Here is a 16,280-nt window from a genome sequence, read left to right as displayed (position 1 = left end):
AGAGACTTCAGTTTAAAAAATACTCTGGTGGGGCTCATTACAGTAAGATCATTAAGAAAAGAGTCAGACGTTAACTATCATAAAATTGGGAAGCAAGTTCACAGTTTACCCACTTCAGATGGACAATTAAAAAAGCATACAGCCAAAATTTTAACAAGTGAACTTCACCTTTTCATAACAGGCATTAAGCTCAAGGGTGAATGTCAACAGCCCTCGAAAGGCAACTTTTGGATATTATAGGAAAATTCATCATCCTTTTCCATAAGCAGACTTAGAAGCTTAACTTTTTCATGACAAGATATAGAATAAGTATGGATTCAACTTAATTTTATGGGCATTTCATGTAAATATTCTCCATCCTCCTCTCTCATCTTTCAAGACAAAAGATAAGGACTAGCCAAGTATTTTGTAGTCTCAAAAGCACTTAGGCGATATCTTCCCTACTCTACATCCCTCATTTCCATTCACTTATGTCTTTATAAATCAAAAGCAGAGCCGTTGAATATGGCATCTAGGAGGTGGTTTGAGCTGCTGTTTCTGGTCACACAGAATTGAAGAGGTTCAGTAACACTTAAGTCCCAGCAGTTTTCTTCCTTCCAGCCTGGACCTAGTCCTGAGGCTGTTTCCTCCAAGACCAGCCCCTCCTGTTTACTCCTGTTTGTGTTCCTTACAGGGAGACCGGGGAGACAGAGGGGCAGACGGTTTGCCCGGACAGCCTGGCCCGCGGGTAGGGACTCCTTCCCCATCACGTCTGTCATTCTAAACGGTGTGTTTGGGGCTGTGTGTGAACCTCAGCTGTCAGGGCCCAGCGTCTGTATGAGCTGGGGTGTGGCAGGAAACAGCCGGGGTCATTGCAGAGGGGCTGTTTGAAAGGCCGAGGGCAGGGTCGGGGGGTCCGTGGGGACACACCCTGGACTGGCGACAACGGATGCCACCCCTGGGGCAGAGGAGCAAAGGGGACAGTGCGTTCCTGGAGCCCGGGAGCCGTGCAGCTGGAGGAGAGAGCCCCCGAGAGAGCGGGAGCCTTGGGAAGAAGGCCAGCATCGCTGTCTGGCTCGTCCTGGGAGGGAAGAGGCGAGGCGGTCAGTACCCCCTCCTCTCTCTCTCTCCTGTCCCCTAAGCTTTTCCCTCCCTCCGATGCTCCCTGACCCCTGACCCCTACAGAAGCAAGGAAGCTCGGCTGGGCTCATCTGTAGAGTTCAGCATCTCAGATGTGGCCTGGGCTCAGAGTGCAGTGGGTACAGAAGAGAGAGGGCTGGACTCTGCGTGCGCGTGTATGTATGTGTGTGTGTGAGTGTGGTGAACGTATGTGCGTGTGTGTGTATCTGTATGTATGTATGTGGTGTGGCGTGTGTGTATGTGCGTGTGTGTGGTGAACGTATGTGCGTGTGTGTGTATGTGTGTATATGTGGTGTGGCGTGTGTGTGTGGTGTACGTGTGTGCGTGTGTGTGTATCTGTATGTATATGTGGTGTAGCGTGTGTGTGGTGTACGTATGTGTGTGCATGTGTATCTGTGTATATGGGGTGTGTGTGCGTGTGTATATGTGGTGTGGCGTGTGTGTGTGGTGTACGTATGTGCGTGTGTGTGTATCTGTATGTATATGTGGTGTAGCATGTGTGTGGTGTACGTATGTGTGTGCATGTGTATCTGTGTATATGGGGTGTGTGTGCGTGTGTGGTGGGGGTGTGTACACGGTGTGTGCGTGTGCACAGCGCCTTGCTTCCGGAGAGGCGTGTGTCCACACAGGAGAGCGCATGGGGAGCCCTCTCCCTCCGGTCACAGGGCCTCCGAGTCTACTGGGTTAAGCACTAGCTAAGACGGTGACCCGCTCTCGGCCACCAGCTCCCACCCCCGGCCCACGGGCAGGCACCTGGCGGACTCTCGGCGAGGGCTCACTGGACGGAGGGTGGGTCACAAACTGCCCAGCGAGGGCACAGCTGTGGCCTGGACTCACCTCGCTGGCCAGTGAAGGGCTGATTGGCAAATCCCGGGGCCCTGGGTTCCCTGCTGCCTCGCTTTTTCAAGGAGCAAGCATTCTTCAGACCAGGTGGAAACCACAGGCTATAATGCACCGCAGCTGTCTCAAGGACGCCGGCTGGACTCCGTGTGCAAAGAGTGCCCACCAGGAGCCTCCCGCCCGCCCTGGACCCCAGATTCTGATTATTGGCCCCTGCCCCCATCGGCACACAGCGAGCCGCCGCTGCCACCTGCGAGCGCAGCGGCCCTTCGTGTTTTAAGACTCAACATTCGTGTTTTAAAAAAACATGTATAATGATCCCCAGTGATTGAAATGTAATGATGTGTGACTTGCTGTGTTTTGTCACAGCATGGAAAAAACAGGCATGCCCTGCCCTGAGGTGCCGGTTAGGGGTGAATCACGTGGTCTTATAAGCAGCAAGGCCACCTTCCAGGGTCTGAGTGATTGGCTGAAATTCAGGCATTTCCCAGAATAACTTGCAGCATTTCCATCACTCCCTGTTACTCTCCTTTTTGGACTCCGTGGGTTTTATGGAGTCACCTGTACCTTAGAGCTGTGTTTCCTCAAATCTCTGAGTTGCCACACCCTTCTGGGCTTACACCGTGTGAATTTCCACGTTCCGTTCAATAGTCTTCAGAAGAATCTGTTCCCATCGAGTTCCCTGTGCACGATTCTGTGGATGAAGGTGATCAGTCAGAAGTATCGGGGTGAAACTGAGGTGCCCTCGGGGGTTTCTTTCGTCTTTCCTTCTCCATGTTTTGTATTTACATTCACCCCTCATGGCTGAAAGGTTCAGAGAGGTCTGTTACTACAGCTCACGTGTCATTTTTGTACGATTTCTAGTGCGGTACTTTAAAAAAATTTCTCTAGAAAGTTCAAAATTGTGAATTTCTGCGGTGATGATGCTTGTAGAACATACTTTGTAGTTTAAAGGAGACCTGGCAGGAGTCCTAGTTACTTTATCTTGACAATATGCCAGCTAAAGATAAATATCTTGGAAGAAGATTATGGCTACGTCCTGGACGGCGGGTCTTGAGTCTGCCCAGAGAATGGACTGGTTGTGGGTTGAGCGGATGCATCACCTCTTTGGCTCGTGTCAAGAATTCCGGATGCTGCCCGGCTCTCCATGGGCTGTGCTTTGGCTTAGGATTCAGGAAGCACTTCAGATGGCCTTCAAAACGCTTTCTACCCAAACTCAGCCCCCCAGCGCCTTTCCCACTGCAAAGGTGTGACCGTCCTAGCAGATTTAAAGTGACAATTTCCATAGCAAGTATTTGCACAATTCCGGTTAGAACAGTTCTTACTAATTGTGCTTGTAAACACTGGGAATTGATGGGAAAACTGGAGTGCGTCTAGAATTTCTATTTGCACTGACTCCAGACACCAGTTACCCCGGTGGCACCAGAGCTACAGGATAGAATGTGTGCTTCATGCTAAACAGTGCTTTTAGTTTCTTTGCTTTCTTTTCTTTCTTTTTCCTCTTTGATATGTGGTACAGCCTTCACTACCAGTGGAATCTGGCATAGCTGCAGGGAAAATCTTTATGTGTGTACATACCCGTTCATTCATTTGTTCATTCGTTCATGTGTCCATTTACTTACCAGAAAACCACATTTCCTTATGGAAACCTACATAAAGGTTTCGCTGAGTACCATAATAATTTTAGGAAGAAACTGTCATTCAAGAAGGTAGTGTTTCTTAAGACACATGGCTGGTTAGAAATTGCAGGCCCTCCACCCACCCACTCAACAGCTGCCTCTTCGCACCAGTGACTTACAGGACCTGGTAAGCACAGCAGCCTGGTGCCGTGGTGTCAGGGAACAGGCCTCTCTGGTCCTGCACCCTCCTCCTTCACCGTGACCACAAAATGCTCGTCGGGAACAAAACTTCATCCACGCTACTGGAACCGGTGTATCCCTGCTGGGGGCTTGCTTTCGATATAAGTTTGCATGTTTAACAGCATTTCACCCAAGACTGGCCTTCATTGTAACACACCATGCGAGAGGGAAATAGACCTCGCACCTGCCCGTGGGCTCCTCCTCGGGCGCCTCTGTTTACCAGTGAGTCTGCACGACAACCTCGGAACGGCCCGTCAGCTCGGACAGGTTCGTCAACGGCTTCTCCATCACTGGACCCGGCCTGGGCTCTGGGTTTCCCTGAAGGGCCACAGAGCTCAGAGTCGGGGGGGCCTCTGGGACTCACAGATTTCAGCTCCTCGTTGTTTTGAACTGTGAGTGTTTAGATTCAGGACGAGTGGATTCAACCTGTTGAAATGCTGTCAGGGCGACTCCGGAAGCTGTTTCTTTTGAGGGAAGCAAAAGACAATGTGCGGGAGTGTGGACGCCCTCTTTCCAGAAATGCTAACCACTCGGGTCTTCAAAGCCTGTGACGCTTGTCCTGCTTGTGTGAGAATCAAGGGTTGTGGCTGACGGGGGCTCTGAGGGTGTGGGACCAGCTGGGACGACAGCCATCTCTGTAATGCGAGTGGAAAATGATGGGGTGTCTGTTATTTTATCTCCAGGGTGAAGCTGGGGAGCAGGGCCTGGCAGGCCGACCTGGAGAGAAGGTCTGTTCTACCTCCATTCATTCAGTGCGTTCGTTTGTTAGTATGCGCTATGCCTTGTGTCAGTCAGTTGTCTCCCTGGAGCTCACGACGTTCCCGTCGTGCACTCATTTACTTACCCCATGACGGTCGGCATGTCCTACGCATCTGTCGCTGTGGTGGGTACTGGGGTCACCACCACTGACCAAGAGCAGTTGAACAGGTGCAGCGAGGGGTGCCATGCAGGTGAGGGGGGGCAGAGGGGTCCTCTCGCTCAGACTTGGGGCATGTCGGGAGAGGTGGCCAGGAGGTGACATCGTGGCTGATCCAAAGGAATGAGGAGTCGGACAGCAAGAGAGGCGAAACAAGGGTTCCCGGGAGAGAGAGTAGCGAAGTGCGGACCACGTGGGGACTCCCCATGAGCAGACTCTCTAGAACTTGCTTTCCACGTTACCCCCACTAAGCCGAGGTGTCTGGGGGGCCGGACGGCAGGCAGTAGAGAGCACAGTTCCCTCACCCTGGACCACGGGAGAGCCCCCTTGCTGAGAGCCCACTGAACAGGGACGCCGTGTTCTTTCCACAGGGAGAGGCAGGGCTCCCAGGCGTGACAGGAGAGAAAGGAGAACAGGTGAGTGGCGGCCTTGTCTTCCCACAGGGCCACGTGCCTGTGCCCGAGGAGGGAAGCCCCCTTTGCAGTCTTTGACCCTTGGGGGATGGGTGGTGATTCAGGCTGGGATTAGAGCGTATTTCCTCGGTGTGTATGGAAGAGAAAAGGAAGGGGATCAGGCCGCTCTGGTCCGTGGGCTGGAACAAAAGGACAGTGGCTGCGGGATCTCTCTGAAAAGAGTGGAGCAGCTTCAGATGAAATTCATGGGAACGGTTGGGGCTGTTATCTGTCAGGTGCAGAATTCGGTGCTTCACACGCAACTGACAGGCTGTCCTTGAACTTGGTCTTCACCACGGCAGGGCAGGTTGGGAAGAAATAAACAATACTTTGCCCAAGGTCCCCTTGCTCTCGCCTGGAAGAGGCGGCCATTACCCTCAGGCGAGCGCTAATGTTTCCTACTTTTGTCTTTCTCTGCAGGGAGAGAAAGGGGAACTGGGACTCCCGGGACCGAAAGGTGACCGAGGTGCAAAGGTAGGAGCTTCTGCTGTTGTCCTGGTCGTCCGGTCCATGAGTCGCAGAACCTCCCTCTGTAGTTGATGTGCGTCGCCTGCAGTTCAGTGGAGAGGGCAACTCCTTGGAGTCAAAGTGGTGGCCTGGCTTACAGTCCTGGTTCTACACGGTGTGTGGTTCTGAGCATCTTCTCTGACCTCCTTGTGCCTTCCTTGCTGGCCGCCTTGCTGCCTCCCTTGTGTGATGCTGACACAAGCCGAATCCGTGGGCAGGTGGTACCAGGAGCCCTCACGGATACCGAAATCGGTGGATGCTCGAGTCTGTTCTACGAAATGGTGGAGAATAATGAATACAGTCAGCCTTCAGGAGCCTGCCCGCGGGGGTCGGGGCCCGCTGTGCGCCAGGATCGTGGGAAGCACTGCACATGTAGTGACTTAGGTGACACTCGTGACAACCGGAGAGGGATCATGTTATCAGCAACACCCCCAGTTTATAAAGGAGGAAACTGAGGCACAGAAAGGCCAAGCCGCTTTCCCAGGGCTGCGTGAATGGAGGGCGGTGGAGTCAAGACCTGACCTCAGTCTGGACCCTGCGTCCTGGCTCTGACCAGGTCCACACCTCACACCAGCCTGGCCCGAGGGGAACCTGAGGAGTGGCCACGACCCCCAAGGGGCCCTGGTGCCCCTCTCCGGCACGGTGCTGTCACCTTGTTCTCCCAAGTTTGCACGCTCTTCCCCTCCAAGGTCCTGCTATCGACCTTTCTCAACTCCCATCCCCCTCTCTCGGGCTGAAGGCTGAGGGCTTTGTTCTGGACAGACCTGCGATCTATAAATAGAGATCCTGGAATGGAAAGAGCTTTGGTAGGTAAGCCATTCAGGCCTGCTGCTCTCCTGGATTTTTCAGAAATGCAGTTTTTATTTGAGAAACTCATTTCCAGGATGCAGAGGACTCAGCGAGACCATTAAGCCCGTTTTATTGATTTGGCAGAATTGCCAGGGCCTCAGCAGAATCACATTCAAGCTTCCGAACAGTCTGGCCTGCTTTTCTTTCCCCTAGAGAAATATGTAATAACAGACAATTCTGGTCAAAAAAAAATCTAAAATAAGACATTCAGGCAACATTGCCCCCTTCTGACTGTGCCTTGAGCATCCCTGCCTCAATTCTCTGGTCCACTTTCTCCCCACCAGCCACTGTGAGAATTTTGACCGCAGGGCATCTTGGAAAGTAGAGTGATAATGCCTCTGTGTCAGCTAGGGCTCAGAGAGTTAAACTATGGAGAAGCTAGGATGGGAACCCAGGCCGGTCACATTAACTACAAAACTCAAAGACCCTTCTCCAGCCAAGCATCTTCCTCTAAGTCAGAGAGCTGCCTGGGCTCTGCCCCACTGGCCCACTGGCCCTTCCTTCACCCTGCAGCCCTGGGGGTGGGGGAGGCTTTTCCAGAAAGGTGGCCTTGAGGCTCTCGGGGTTCGAGACGCCCTCCAACCCTCTTCTTGTTTATGTCTATTCATACGTTCCACTGGGACACGCTCAGCTTTGGTCATTTGGACTTTTTAATGGAGGGTAAATTGGTTTGGATGAGATTGGTTTTGGAGCACGAGGTCGACAGTGTCAAGAAGAGAATCGGGGCTTCCCTGGTGGCACAGTGGTTGGGAGTCCGCCTGCCAATGCGGGGGACACGGGTTCGAGCCCTGGTCTGGGAGGATCCCACATGCCGCGGAGCGGCTGGGCCCGTGGGCCACAACTGCTGAGCTTGCGTGTCTGGAGCCTGTGTTCCACGACGGGAGAGGCCGCGGCAGTGAGAGGGCTGCGCACCGCGATGAGGAGTGGCCCCCGCTCGCCGCAACCGGAGAGAGCCCTCGCACAGAAACGAAGACCCAACACAGCCATAAATAAATAAATAAATAAATTTATAAAAAAAGAAGAGAATCGGGTAAACTCGGATAATGCAAATAGCGCTGAGAAAGGGTTTTTCTCTCTGAAGCGTCTGGAACTTTAGTCAGGGAAATGCTGCACAGTGAGTAGTTCAGGGCTTGGATTCTGAGTTTAAAACCAGCCTGAGCCATTTGCTGGCTGTGTGACTTTGGGCAGGTGAATGAGTGTGGTTGCTTTCGTGGAATGGGAATACGGAAGCATCTCTGTTAACAGGCATTTAGGCGGAGATTAGAGGCGTTAATGCCTGTAGAAAAGTAAGTCGTACCTGCAGTTAAATCCTATATAACCATAGAAATAATCGTAGAAGACAGTATAACTACATTTTATTATCATATTATTGTTGTTATTAAGAGCAGCCTTGCCTCTCTCTAAGCCAACTTTATTCATTCATTTGTCCGCTAATAACCATGAGTGGACCCAGGCCTGCCACAGGCCTGACCCTGGGCTGCTTGGAACACACCTGGTCCTCGACATCCGTGTCCTGACACCATCGTGGCTCACATGCAATGACGGGCTTTGGGGACCGCACCTCCTGGTGGAGTAGCCAGTGACCTCTTTTCCTCGGGGCAAATGTAATAACAATATCCTCCTCAGTGGGCCCTCGCTGACGATCTCAGTCAGCCCCCAGATGATGCTGTGAGCTGGATGTACTATCGTCATTATTTTGCACAGAGGAAGACGAGCCGATGTTAAGTAAAATAACATATATAAAATGGTAGAATTAGGTTTCAAGCTCAGGTGATTCAGCTCCCAAGCCTGTGCTGTTTACAGGAATGTTATAGTCACCCGTCAGGCCCCTGAAAAGAGCCTGTCCCCTTCGAAGAGGGTGGGGCAGGGCCCAGGGGAGTTTCTAAGGGCGCTCAAGCCCTTGGGCTCCAGCGCACAGCGTGGAGAGGTTTGCTGCAGCACGGTTATGGCTGCAGCAGGTGGGAAATCACGTAAATGTCATCAACAGGAAGATGGATCGTGTCCATTTTATTACCTTCATTGGTTTATTAGTTCTATCTCTCCTTTGTTTTATTTTAGTGATTGCTTTAAAGTTTATAGTAGACATCTTTAACTTACCACAATTAAATCTTTAAGTGCTATTATACCACTTCATATATAAATATACGAACCATGTAACAGTATACCTTCATTTCTCCCTTTTAGCTTTTGTGCCATTGTTGCCATACATTTTACTTCTACCTGTGTTTTAACACCTATAGTACATTGTTATTGTTTTTGCTTTAAACAATTGGTTATCTGTTAAATGTTTAAATAAAAAAGAAGTATTTTATACTTTAAAGAAAAGATGGATCATGGATCACTTTACTTCCATGTGCACCATGGAATAGTATATAGTGATATAAACGATCTACAGCTACACATACCAGCATAGATACTCCTCAAGATAAAGTTCTGATATGTCTGAAGTATTTTATAATTTGGAATCTATCTATCTATCTATCTATCAAGGTAGATGTGGGGTGGGTGATTCTGTTGTCTTGGGAAAGGTATCCCAGGATAGGCAGAGTTGGCAGAGGGTTAATGGTAATTTATTTTCCATTTCTTCATCCAGGGTGAAACGGGTCCAGCAGGCCCCCCGGGATTACCTGGAACTGTAAGTTACTCTGTTTCTAACCCTTTCTCCTTCTGCACACATACCACTTAGTTATAAATATCTTTTTAAGGGAGTTTGTCAATAGCCAGACTTATCCCTAGGTCCTGTAATCCAAAAATGCATAAGCTTCACTAGGAACCACCTTGTGCTTATTGATTTATTTTATTCAGCAAGCACAGTCACTGTTTATTAGAACACCGGCTAGACACTGAGCATCCATATCCACCTCTTGCCTGTGGGGAAAACAGAGGTCCAGAGACAAGAAGCAGTTTGTCCAGGGTAAGACTACAACACAGATATACAGCCATGACTCATGCTTCTACCCTTCGCATGTCTGAGGATGGGCGTTGTGAGTTCGGGATGAGTAGTGAGTAACAGCATGGGCTTTGGAGCCAGAAAAAAAGTGGGTTTGAATCCTGGCTGTGCCATTCACCAGCACTGCGGTCTTAGACACGTTATTTAATGACAAAAAGACTTGGTCTTCTCATCTGTTAAGAAAAAATGTTATACCTAGCTATCTTGTACATTTGTAGTGAAAATTAACTGAAGTAATACAAGGTACATTGCACAGTTTCTGGTACATAATAAATACTAAATAAATAAAAAAAAACGAAGGCTATATAAATATGGGAATATAGTTTGCATTTTTTTTTCATGTGAATGTTTCTTCCCAGCCTTGATATTCTGTGCTTTGATTGGATGATTTCGGGGGAGGTGAACATGGCTCCAGATGCTGGCCATGGCGGGGCACGTAGGGATTGGTCATTTATAGCTACAACAGGGGACTGCCTCATATGGAGGGCAGGAGATGAGAGAGCCTGGACACCCAGAAATCCCATTTGCAGTGTGACAAAGATGCGTCCTCCGTGGTCTTCTGTATGTTACATCATGATGCTACCACTGTTTTCTCCCCACACACCTGCCCCTCAAAATGAGACGCAGCAAGTATTTCAGAATCAAATTTAGAGTCAGAACTGGCCGTGTAAAATTGTTGTTTAAGACTGGTAATATTTAATGTAGGCAGGTTTGCAGGGAATGAGCACTGCCTTTTGGTGGGAGGCATATTGGTAACACTTATTTGAGAGGTTACTTGGTCTTAACATATCATAAAGTGTCTGTCTAACCATTAGATTAGAGATTCCATTCCTAGGCATCTAGCCTGAAGAATTATTTGCATTGTGTGTATTTAAAAAATCACGTACAAGGATTTACATCGTGGTGTTGCTTATAATGAAAAATTACAGGCAACCTACATGACCAGAGGCAGAGAATTAACTAAACCACGGAATATGTGTATCATGGAATCCTACTTCATAAAAATTAAACACACACACATGCACTACGCATATGGCTTTAAAAAGATGCGAATATTCAAGCAAAGTTAAGTAGAAAAACTAATTTATGAATTACAGCATGTGTGAAGGCTAACACGGACTCTGCAGCCCACCTACGTGATGTCCAGCATTCACTGGCTGTGTGAACTTCATTAAGAAGTTTCTTTCTCTGTCCTTCAATCTTCTTACGTATAAAAGCAGGGCAAAAGCAGATAAAACTGCTTCTTTTACTGTGAGGAATATATGAGTTAATACATATCAACAACCATAAATAACAATGCTTGCTGTTCTTATTTGTATAACTCTCGTGCAAAGTTGTGCATTCCTATACGTTCATAATTGCAATTGCAAATAGATACAAATGGGTCTAAAATATGCTAAACTGAAAAACAGTGGTTTCTTTTGGGGACGAGACTGGGATTTGGAGACATGGAGGGCACGGCGTAGGAAGTCTCCTTTTTTTCCTTCCTTGTTGAATTCATTGCATTTTTGGACTAGCGTCCACGATGTCCTTTTGTCCACTCACTTATATTTGAGCACCTGCTGTGAGCCAGATGTTGGCAGAGTTTGGCTGCTGTGGACCTTAAACTGCCTCGTCAGGGAGATAAACTCTAGTCACATGGCGGCCCAGACACACAGATCCTGCAGATCATAGTAAATGCTGTCAAGGCAAAGAGCAGGGTACATAGCAAGGGGGCCTCATTTATATTTGAGTGGGGACGGGGGGCAGATCTTTGAAGACAGGACGTTCAAACACGAGCTCTGAAGGGTGGGCTCGGTCAGTCAGGTAAAGGAGAAGGGAAGCGCGTTCCAGGCCAGGGCAGCGGCGGGTGCGGCAGCTTTGAGATGGGAGAAAGCAGGCCGCCTGGGAAGTATTCATGCAACGCAGAGGGACGGCCGTGCGGGGGCCAGTCTGTGGGGTCCTCAGCTGCTGGGACAGAGAGTTTGCATCAGCTGGGCTCCCTGGGCCCAGAGCCGAGTCCCACAGCCTGGCTTCCTTGTCACCTGCATCACTGCCAGTAGCCACTGGCGGTGAGGAGCGGAGTCTGCTGGAGGGATCCAGCGGTCCAGGCACAGCTCTGATTACTCGCATGGATTCTTCCGGTTCGGCCCCGCCGTACCCTGAGAGGAGAATGTGTCAGCCCATATCACCGATGAGAGCAGAGAAGCTGGCGGGTGTCCGAGGTCACACAGTTTAAGGTGGAGGTGACAGGCTTTGAGCTCAGGCTGCGGGACTCCAGCGTGCCCACAGCTAACCACTGTGCTTTCCAGACTTAATACCCGCTCGGGGACTTGAAAGGAGAGTGGGATCCTAACTGTCAAAACTAGTCATCGTCATCGTTAAAGGAGGCCTCGGGGCTGTATTCTCTTGCTCGGTAAATCTGTCAGAGGCAGGTTGTTAACGTCGATTCACGTCCTTCTCATTTCTGTGGTTTCCTTGTCAGACGTCCCTGTTCACACCGCACCCAGGGATGCCAGTAAGTAGCAGCGACTCCTCGGTGCTGCACGGTGTCCCCCAGCCTGGCTCGCGATATCCCCGGGGGCTCTGGGAGCTGGGCCCGGGCTGTGTCCTAACTCTCAGCCCCTGCGTCCCGGTCGCTGCCAGGCATCTGGGCTTCCTGACCTTGTCCTGGCAGCCAGTGGGGACGGCCCCTGCGAGGAACCAGCTCCAGGGTCGGACAGGAGGTTCCAGGGGCCTGGAGGCTGCCTGCCAGTAGCCAAGGGCGAAGGCCAGCCCTCTCTTTGGGTAAAGTTACCTCCTCACTACACAGGGAGTGACCGGTGGTTCTGAGCAGGACAGAGTCATGTGGGCTGACAGAAGACCAAAGGGCAGAGCAGGCAGTTCAGTGGGTGTCCGCAGTGAGGGGCCCCGGGCCTGGAGGGCCTCGAAGGGACAGGTTGTGAGGGGCAGTTCGGAGGGCGGAGGGGACCCGGCCTGCGTGGAGGTGTGGCTGGTAGGGGGACAGCTTGTGGCTTCTTGTGAAGATGAAAACACTTGACCGAAAAGGATGCTCACCATGGCCGCAGCCTCCAGGAACCTTTCCCTCCTCTTTCCATGAGCAGCCCCCGTGGAAATGAGCGTGTTCAGGGTCTCTTCCTGCCCTGAGGTCAGCAAATGGCCTCCTCTGGTTCCTTTGCTCTCAGGGACGTGGTTCTCCCGCTGTTAGGATTTGACCCGCTGCACCACGCACGGCGGCGGAGGGGCTTGTGTGGAGGATCCACCTCCCTGTTTCCACTCTTAAGTAGCTATGACTTAAGAAGCTCAAAAGGACCCTGTATCTGATGGAAAAGAACAGAGTAGAGAGAGAGAGGCTGAGTCGGCACCGGAATCATTGCGGAAGGAGGAGGAGGATTCTGAGCTGCTTTGGAGGAGGAACAGGGAGGAAGCGAGGGCGGGAGGGCCGTCACGGGGCAGTGCGGGCTGCAGAAGTGCTGGGAGACGCGGGGGAAGAGCAGGCTGGGCCTCCGGCTGGGTCCTCTCCTCTCTCAAAGGAAGGGCTCAAAGGGACAAGGCAGCAGAGCCCCGAACGCGGCAGGTGCAATGCAGGCGTCGCTGTGACCGTCCCTGTGCCCAGGGATGGCCCATGGCTTGGAGGAGTGAAGCACCTTGCAAAGGGCCTTCCTGGACTTAGCAATTGAGGCTTGGTTGTCAGCCATGAGGCCCTGGCCGAGCCCCACCGTCTTCCTCTTCCAGGACCACATCCACCTACCCAATGCATCTGGGTCTCCCTCCCTCACACCCACCCTGAGTCCCCAAATCTTGAGGCAGACCTGCATATCCAGCCTCTGCTTAAAGGAATTGCTCCATAAAAGATGATTTCCAAGGTGCGCCCATGGGAAGGGACTGAGAGAGAGCCAGAGGTCTGCCCAGCCTCCTCTTTGAATCCCAGTGGTGCCACCTTCCTGCAGGGTCTGAGCTGTGCAGAAACCAGGAAGTCACTTTCAGATGCAAATCAAGGAATCTGTGTCCATGAAAAAAAAAAAAAAAGATTCATTGTGTATTGTTGCATGAATCCCTCTGGGGCTGCCACATTGCCATGGTAACCGTGTTGTATTGATGGTTTTGAAAGATGTTCTTCTGTTTGATTTCTCCTTGCTCTCAGCTGTGTGCACACGGGGAGGGGCTGCAAAATTCGGAGGGGCGGCAAAGTTTGCAGCGTGATTAAGAAGGGGAATAAAGAGGGGGAGGAGGGCTGGAAGGGAAGCCCCTCTTCCTCCTGCTCCAGGATTGAGAAACCTTCTGGGGACGTCAGGGACCCCAGCTGGGGAGGCCTCGAGGTAGCGTGGTGATGGCAGTTTGTGGAGAACAGAGCAGGGGCTGTTAGATGGTGAGCAGGTCTGGAGATGTCAGAGAGGAGAAGGGAGCCCATTCCTTAGCTGGAGGAGGGAGGGCCAGGCAGCCTCAGGCTTGGAGACATTGCCGTTAAGAACTTAAGTGAGGCTTTGTAACTGGTTTAGAAGCAGCCACCTCGGGAAGGCAGCCTGACTCCACCCCCTCAGCCTGCAAAGGATTCCCAGACGCCCAGCCAGCGCCCTGCGTTTGCTGAGCCCAGAGAAGGGATTTGGCTTGGCTGACATCACCAAGGGGGCATTTGGGGGAGAACGACGCTCCTGCATTCAGCATTCAGCAGCTACTGATGGGCACCTAGTGTGCACCCCTGCAGTGAAGACTCTGCCTCCTGGCTCTCAGGCCCTGGGTAGAAATGCCTTGAGCATCTTGCCTGTGAGTCCCCAGGGTCTCTCCTCTGTCCTGACCTGACCACTCCTGGTTCCTGAGCCCGCTTCCTGCCACGCACTTTTCCTTCCCCCAGCTGGTAGAAAGCGTGTGCAGACTCCTTCCCTGTGCATCACCTGAATCCATGCCATAAGCCCTTTCATCTTTGCACATTGTATCTCCAGTGACTTGTGGACCAGACAAAAGAATTTTGCAAATCCCCCAGCCCCCCACGGGAAATTTTGTAGGAGGAAACCATGCTAGAAATAAGGGTATTGTTGTCTGGTGACTGGAGCCAGAGTGCGTTCTTCTGAGCTGGTGGGAAATGGAGATTCTAGAAGGAATGAGCTTGCATCTGTTGAAAACCTCTTTGCAAGAGCAACCTCATTTAATCCAGGCTCTCCGAGGTGTACTGTGCCGATTCCACTCAACAGCTGATGCAGAGGGAGTGGCGCCCCCAGCCCAGGGCCGTGCAGACACTAACTCGGGGATCAGTGATGAGCTTGGGGGAGGGCAGGCAGGAGCCTCGGGGGCAGGGTCTCCAAAATCTGCCCATGCGTGAGTAGAAAGCAGCGTGGAACCTGCAAAGGGCAGTTGCTGGCTGTGCTGGCTTCTCCTCCAACGAAAGGGGCGTGTGCAGGACAGGCAGGTCAGTGCGGTCTGACCTGAGGGTGGGCTGAGCATGTCTGCTGTTCTCTGCTTCTCCACCGACAGGGAGAACAAGGGCCCAAAGGAGAGAAGGGCAATCCCGGCGCACCTGGGGAAGCGGTGAGTGCCCTGGGCTCTGCACCCCGCGCCCCTGCCCCTGCCCCTGCCCCTCACTCTGGGCGGCTGGTTAGATGGGACGTCTGAGGGCTGAGCGGCTGCAGCTCTGAACTGCGCACAGGAGCCCCCTGAACTGAATGTGGCCCCTTCCTCCTCCCTTAGGGGTCCAAGGACGCCCCTCCGTGGATCTCAAATTATGCCCATTGCACTTGCCCACACCTCCCCCATCTGCCCGGAGCAGGGGTGTGACCTAGTCCCTTGATAGGTTGTTTCATTTCAGGGATCACAGGGTCATCCTGGAGAACTGGGGCCTCGGGGACCCATTGGACCACCGGTAAGAAAACCGTCTGTCCACCTGTTGGCTCCTAGACCCGAAAGCCCCGCCAGCGCCTCCGTCCCTCGCTGGCCCCTCTCACCTGGCATTCCGGGAGTGTCCACCAGGGGGCACTGCCACAGTGCCCTGGGGCAGAGAGGACCTCACAAAGCGCCCCAAAATGCAGCCCCCGGGGGCGGGCCCCACCTCTGGGGCCCAGGATGTCGCTGCTCTGTGGCTGAAGTGTCGGTGTCGGTGAGCTGGGCTCCCGCCACGCTCTCCCTCCCCAACTCTGTGCAGCCGGCAGCCGTGCTGGGGACCAGGGGTCCCCGAGGCTTTTCAGCTGCGGGAGGTCCCCTCCTCCCTCCCAGCCCCGATTGGCGGCTCCAGGTGACATGACACCTGGTGTGTGGTAGCATTTTGATCGCATTTCCCTCAGGTTCGGCTTCTTAACTGGCTCTCTGTTGGGCAGTTGTCCGTGTTCTCGGAGAGTTCCGTGGGAGCGGCCTGTCTGGGCTCGGATGCCACGGGCCGCGGCTGGCTGTGTGCCCTGGGCTGGCCTGTCCCTCTGAACGTTGTTTGCGTCAAGATAAAGGGTGGGTGCTGCTGTCCCGGGGTGGTGAGGACGGAGTACGATGGCGGAGGCCAGGAGCTGCCATCTCTGCACCTTTAGACCCGCTCCCGGTCCTTCAGTTCGGATCACCTAATTCTGAGGATGAAGGTGCCCTGACGTCCCCGCGTGGGGCCGAGGACGGCGTTGCCTGTGGCTTCTCACCTCCCGGTTTTGTTTCCCATGCAGGGTGCCAAGGGGCAGGAAGGCGCGCAGGGGCCGCCCGGAGCAACTGGGAGCCCCGTGAGTCCTCCCGGGCCCCACAGGAGTGGGTCTGGGCGGGCTCCCAGCTCTCAGCAGAGTGTGGGGAGGGGGCCGGGAAAGCGCCGTCCACGCTGGGGGCCTGGCCGGGGCTGGAGCCGCCTG

The 16,280-nt window shown here is 52.6% G+C and overlaps 1 protein-coding gene across 1 annotated transcript in view; it reads left to right on the top strand.

The window, feature by feature from the left end:
- COL22A1 (collagen type XXII alpha 1 chain) overlaps window positions 1–16,280 on the top strand; it is a 247,984-nt gene that overhangs the window by 143,608 nt on the left and 88,096 nt on the right. Inside the window, exons 26-34 of the mRNA XM_061171582.1 lie at window positions 674–727; window positions 4,502–4,546; window positions 5,106–5,150; window positions 5,607–5,660; window positions 9,136–9,177; window positions 11,957–11,989; window positions 14,941–14,994; window positions 15,272–15,325; window positions 16,104–16,157. Coding sequence (XP_061027565.1) covers window positions 674–727; window positions 4,502–4,546; window positions 5,106–5,150; window positions 5,607–5,660; window positions 9,136–9,177; window positions 11,957–11,989; window positions 14,941–14,994; window positions 15,272–15,325; window positions 16,104–16,157 — 435 coding nt within the window. The remainder of the gene's footprint in view (window positions 1–673; window positions 728–4,501; window positions 4,547–5,105; window positions 5,151–5,606; window positions 5,661–9,135; window positions 9,178–11,956; window positions 11,990–14,940; window positions 14,995–15,271; window positions 15,326–16,103; window positions 16,158–16,280) is intronic.

The sequence above is a fragment of the Eubalaena glacialis genome, chromosome 17 (assembly GCF_028564815.1).
Source record: "Eubalaena glacialis isolate mEubGla1 chromosome 17, mEubGla1.1.hap2.+ XY, whole genome shotgun sequence".
NCBI classification, from domain to species: Eukaryota; Metazoa; Chordata; class Mammalia; order Artiodactyla; family Balaenidae; genus Eubalaena; species Eubalaena glacialis.
The sequence above is the reverse complement of the archived record's forward strand: the minus strand, read 5'-3'. Positions and strand labels throughout refer to the sequence as shown.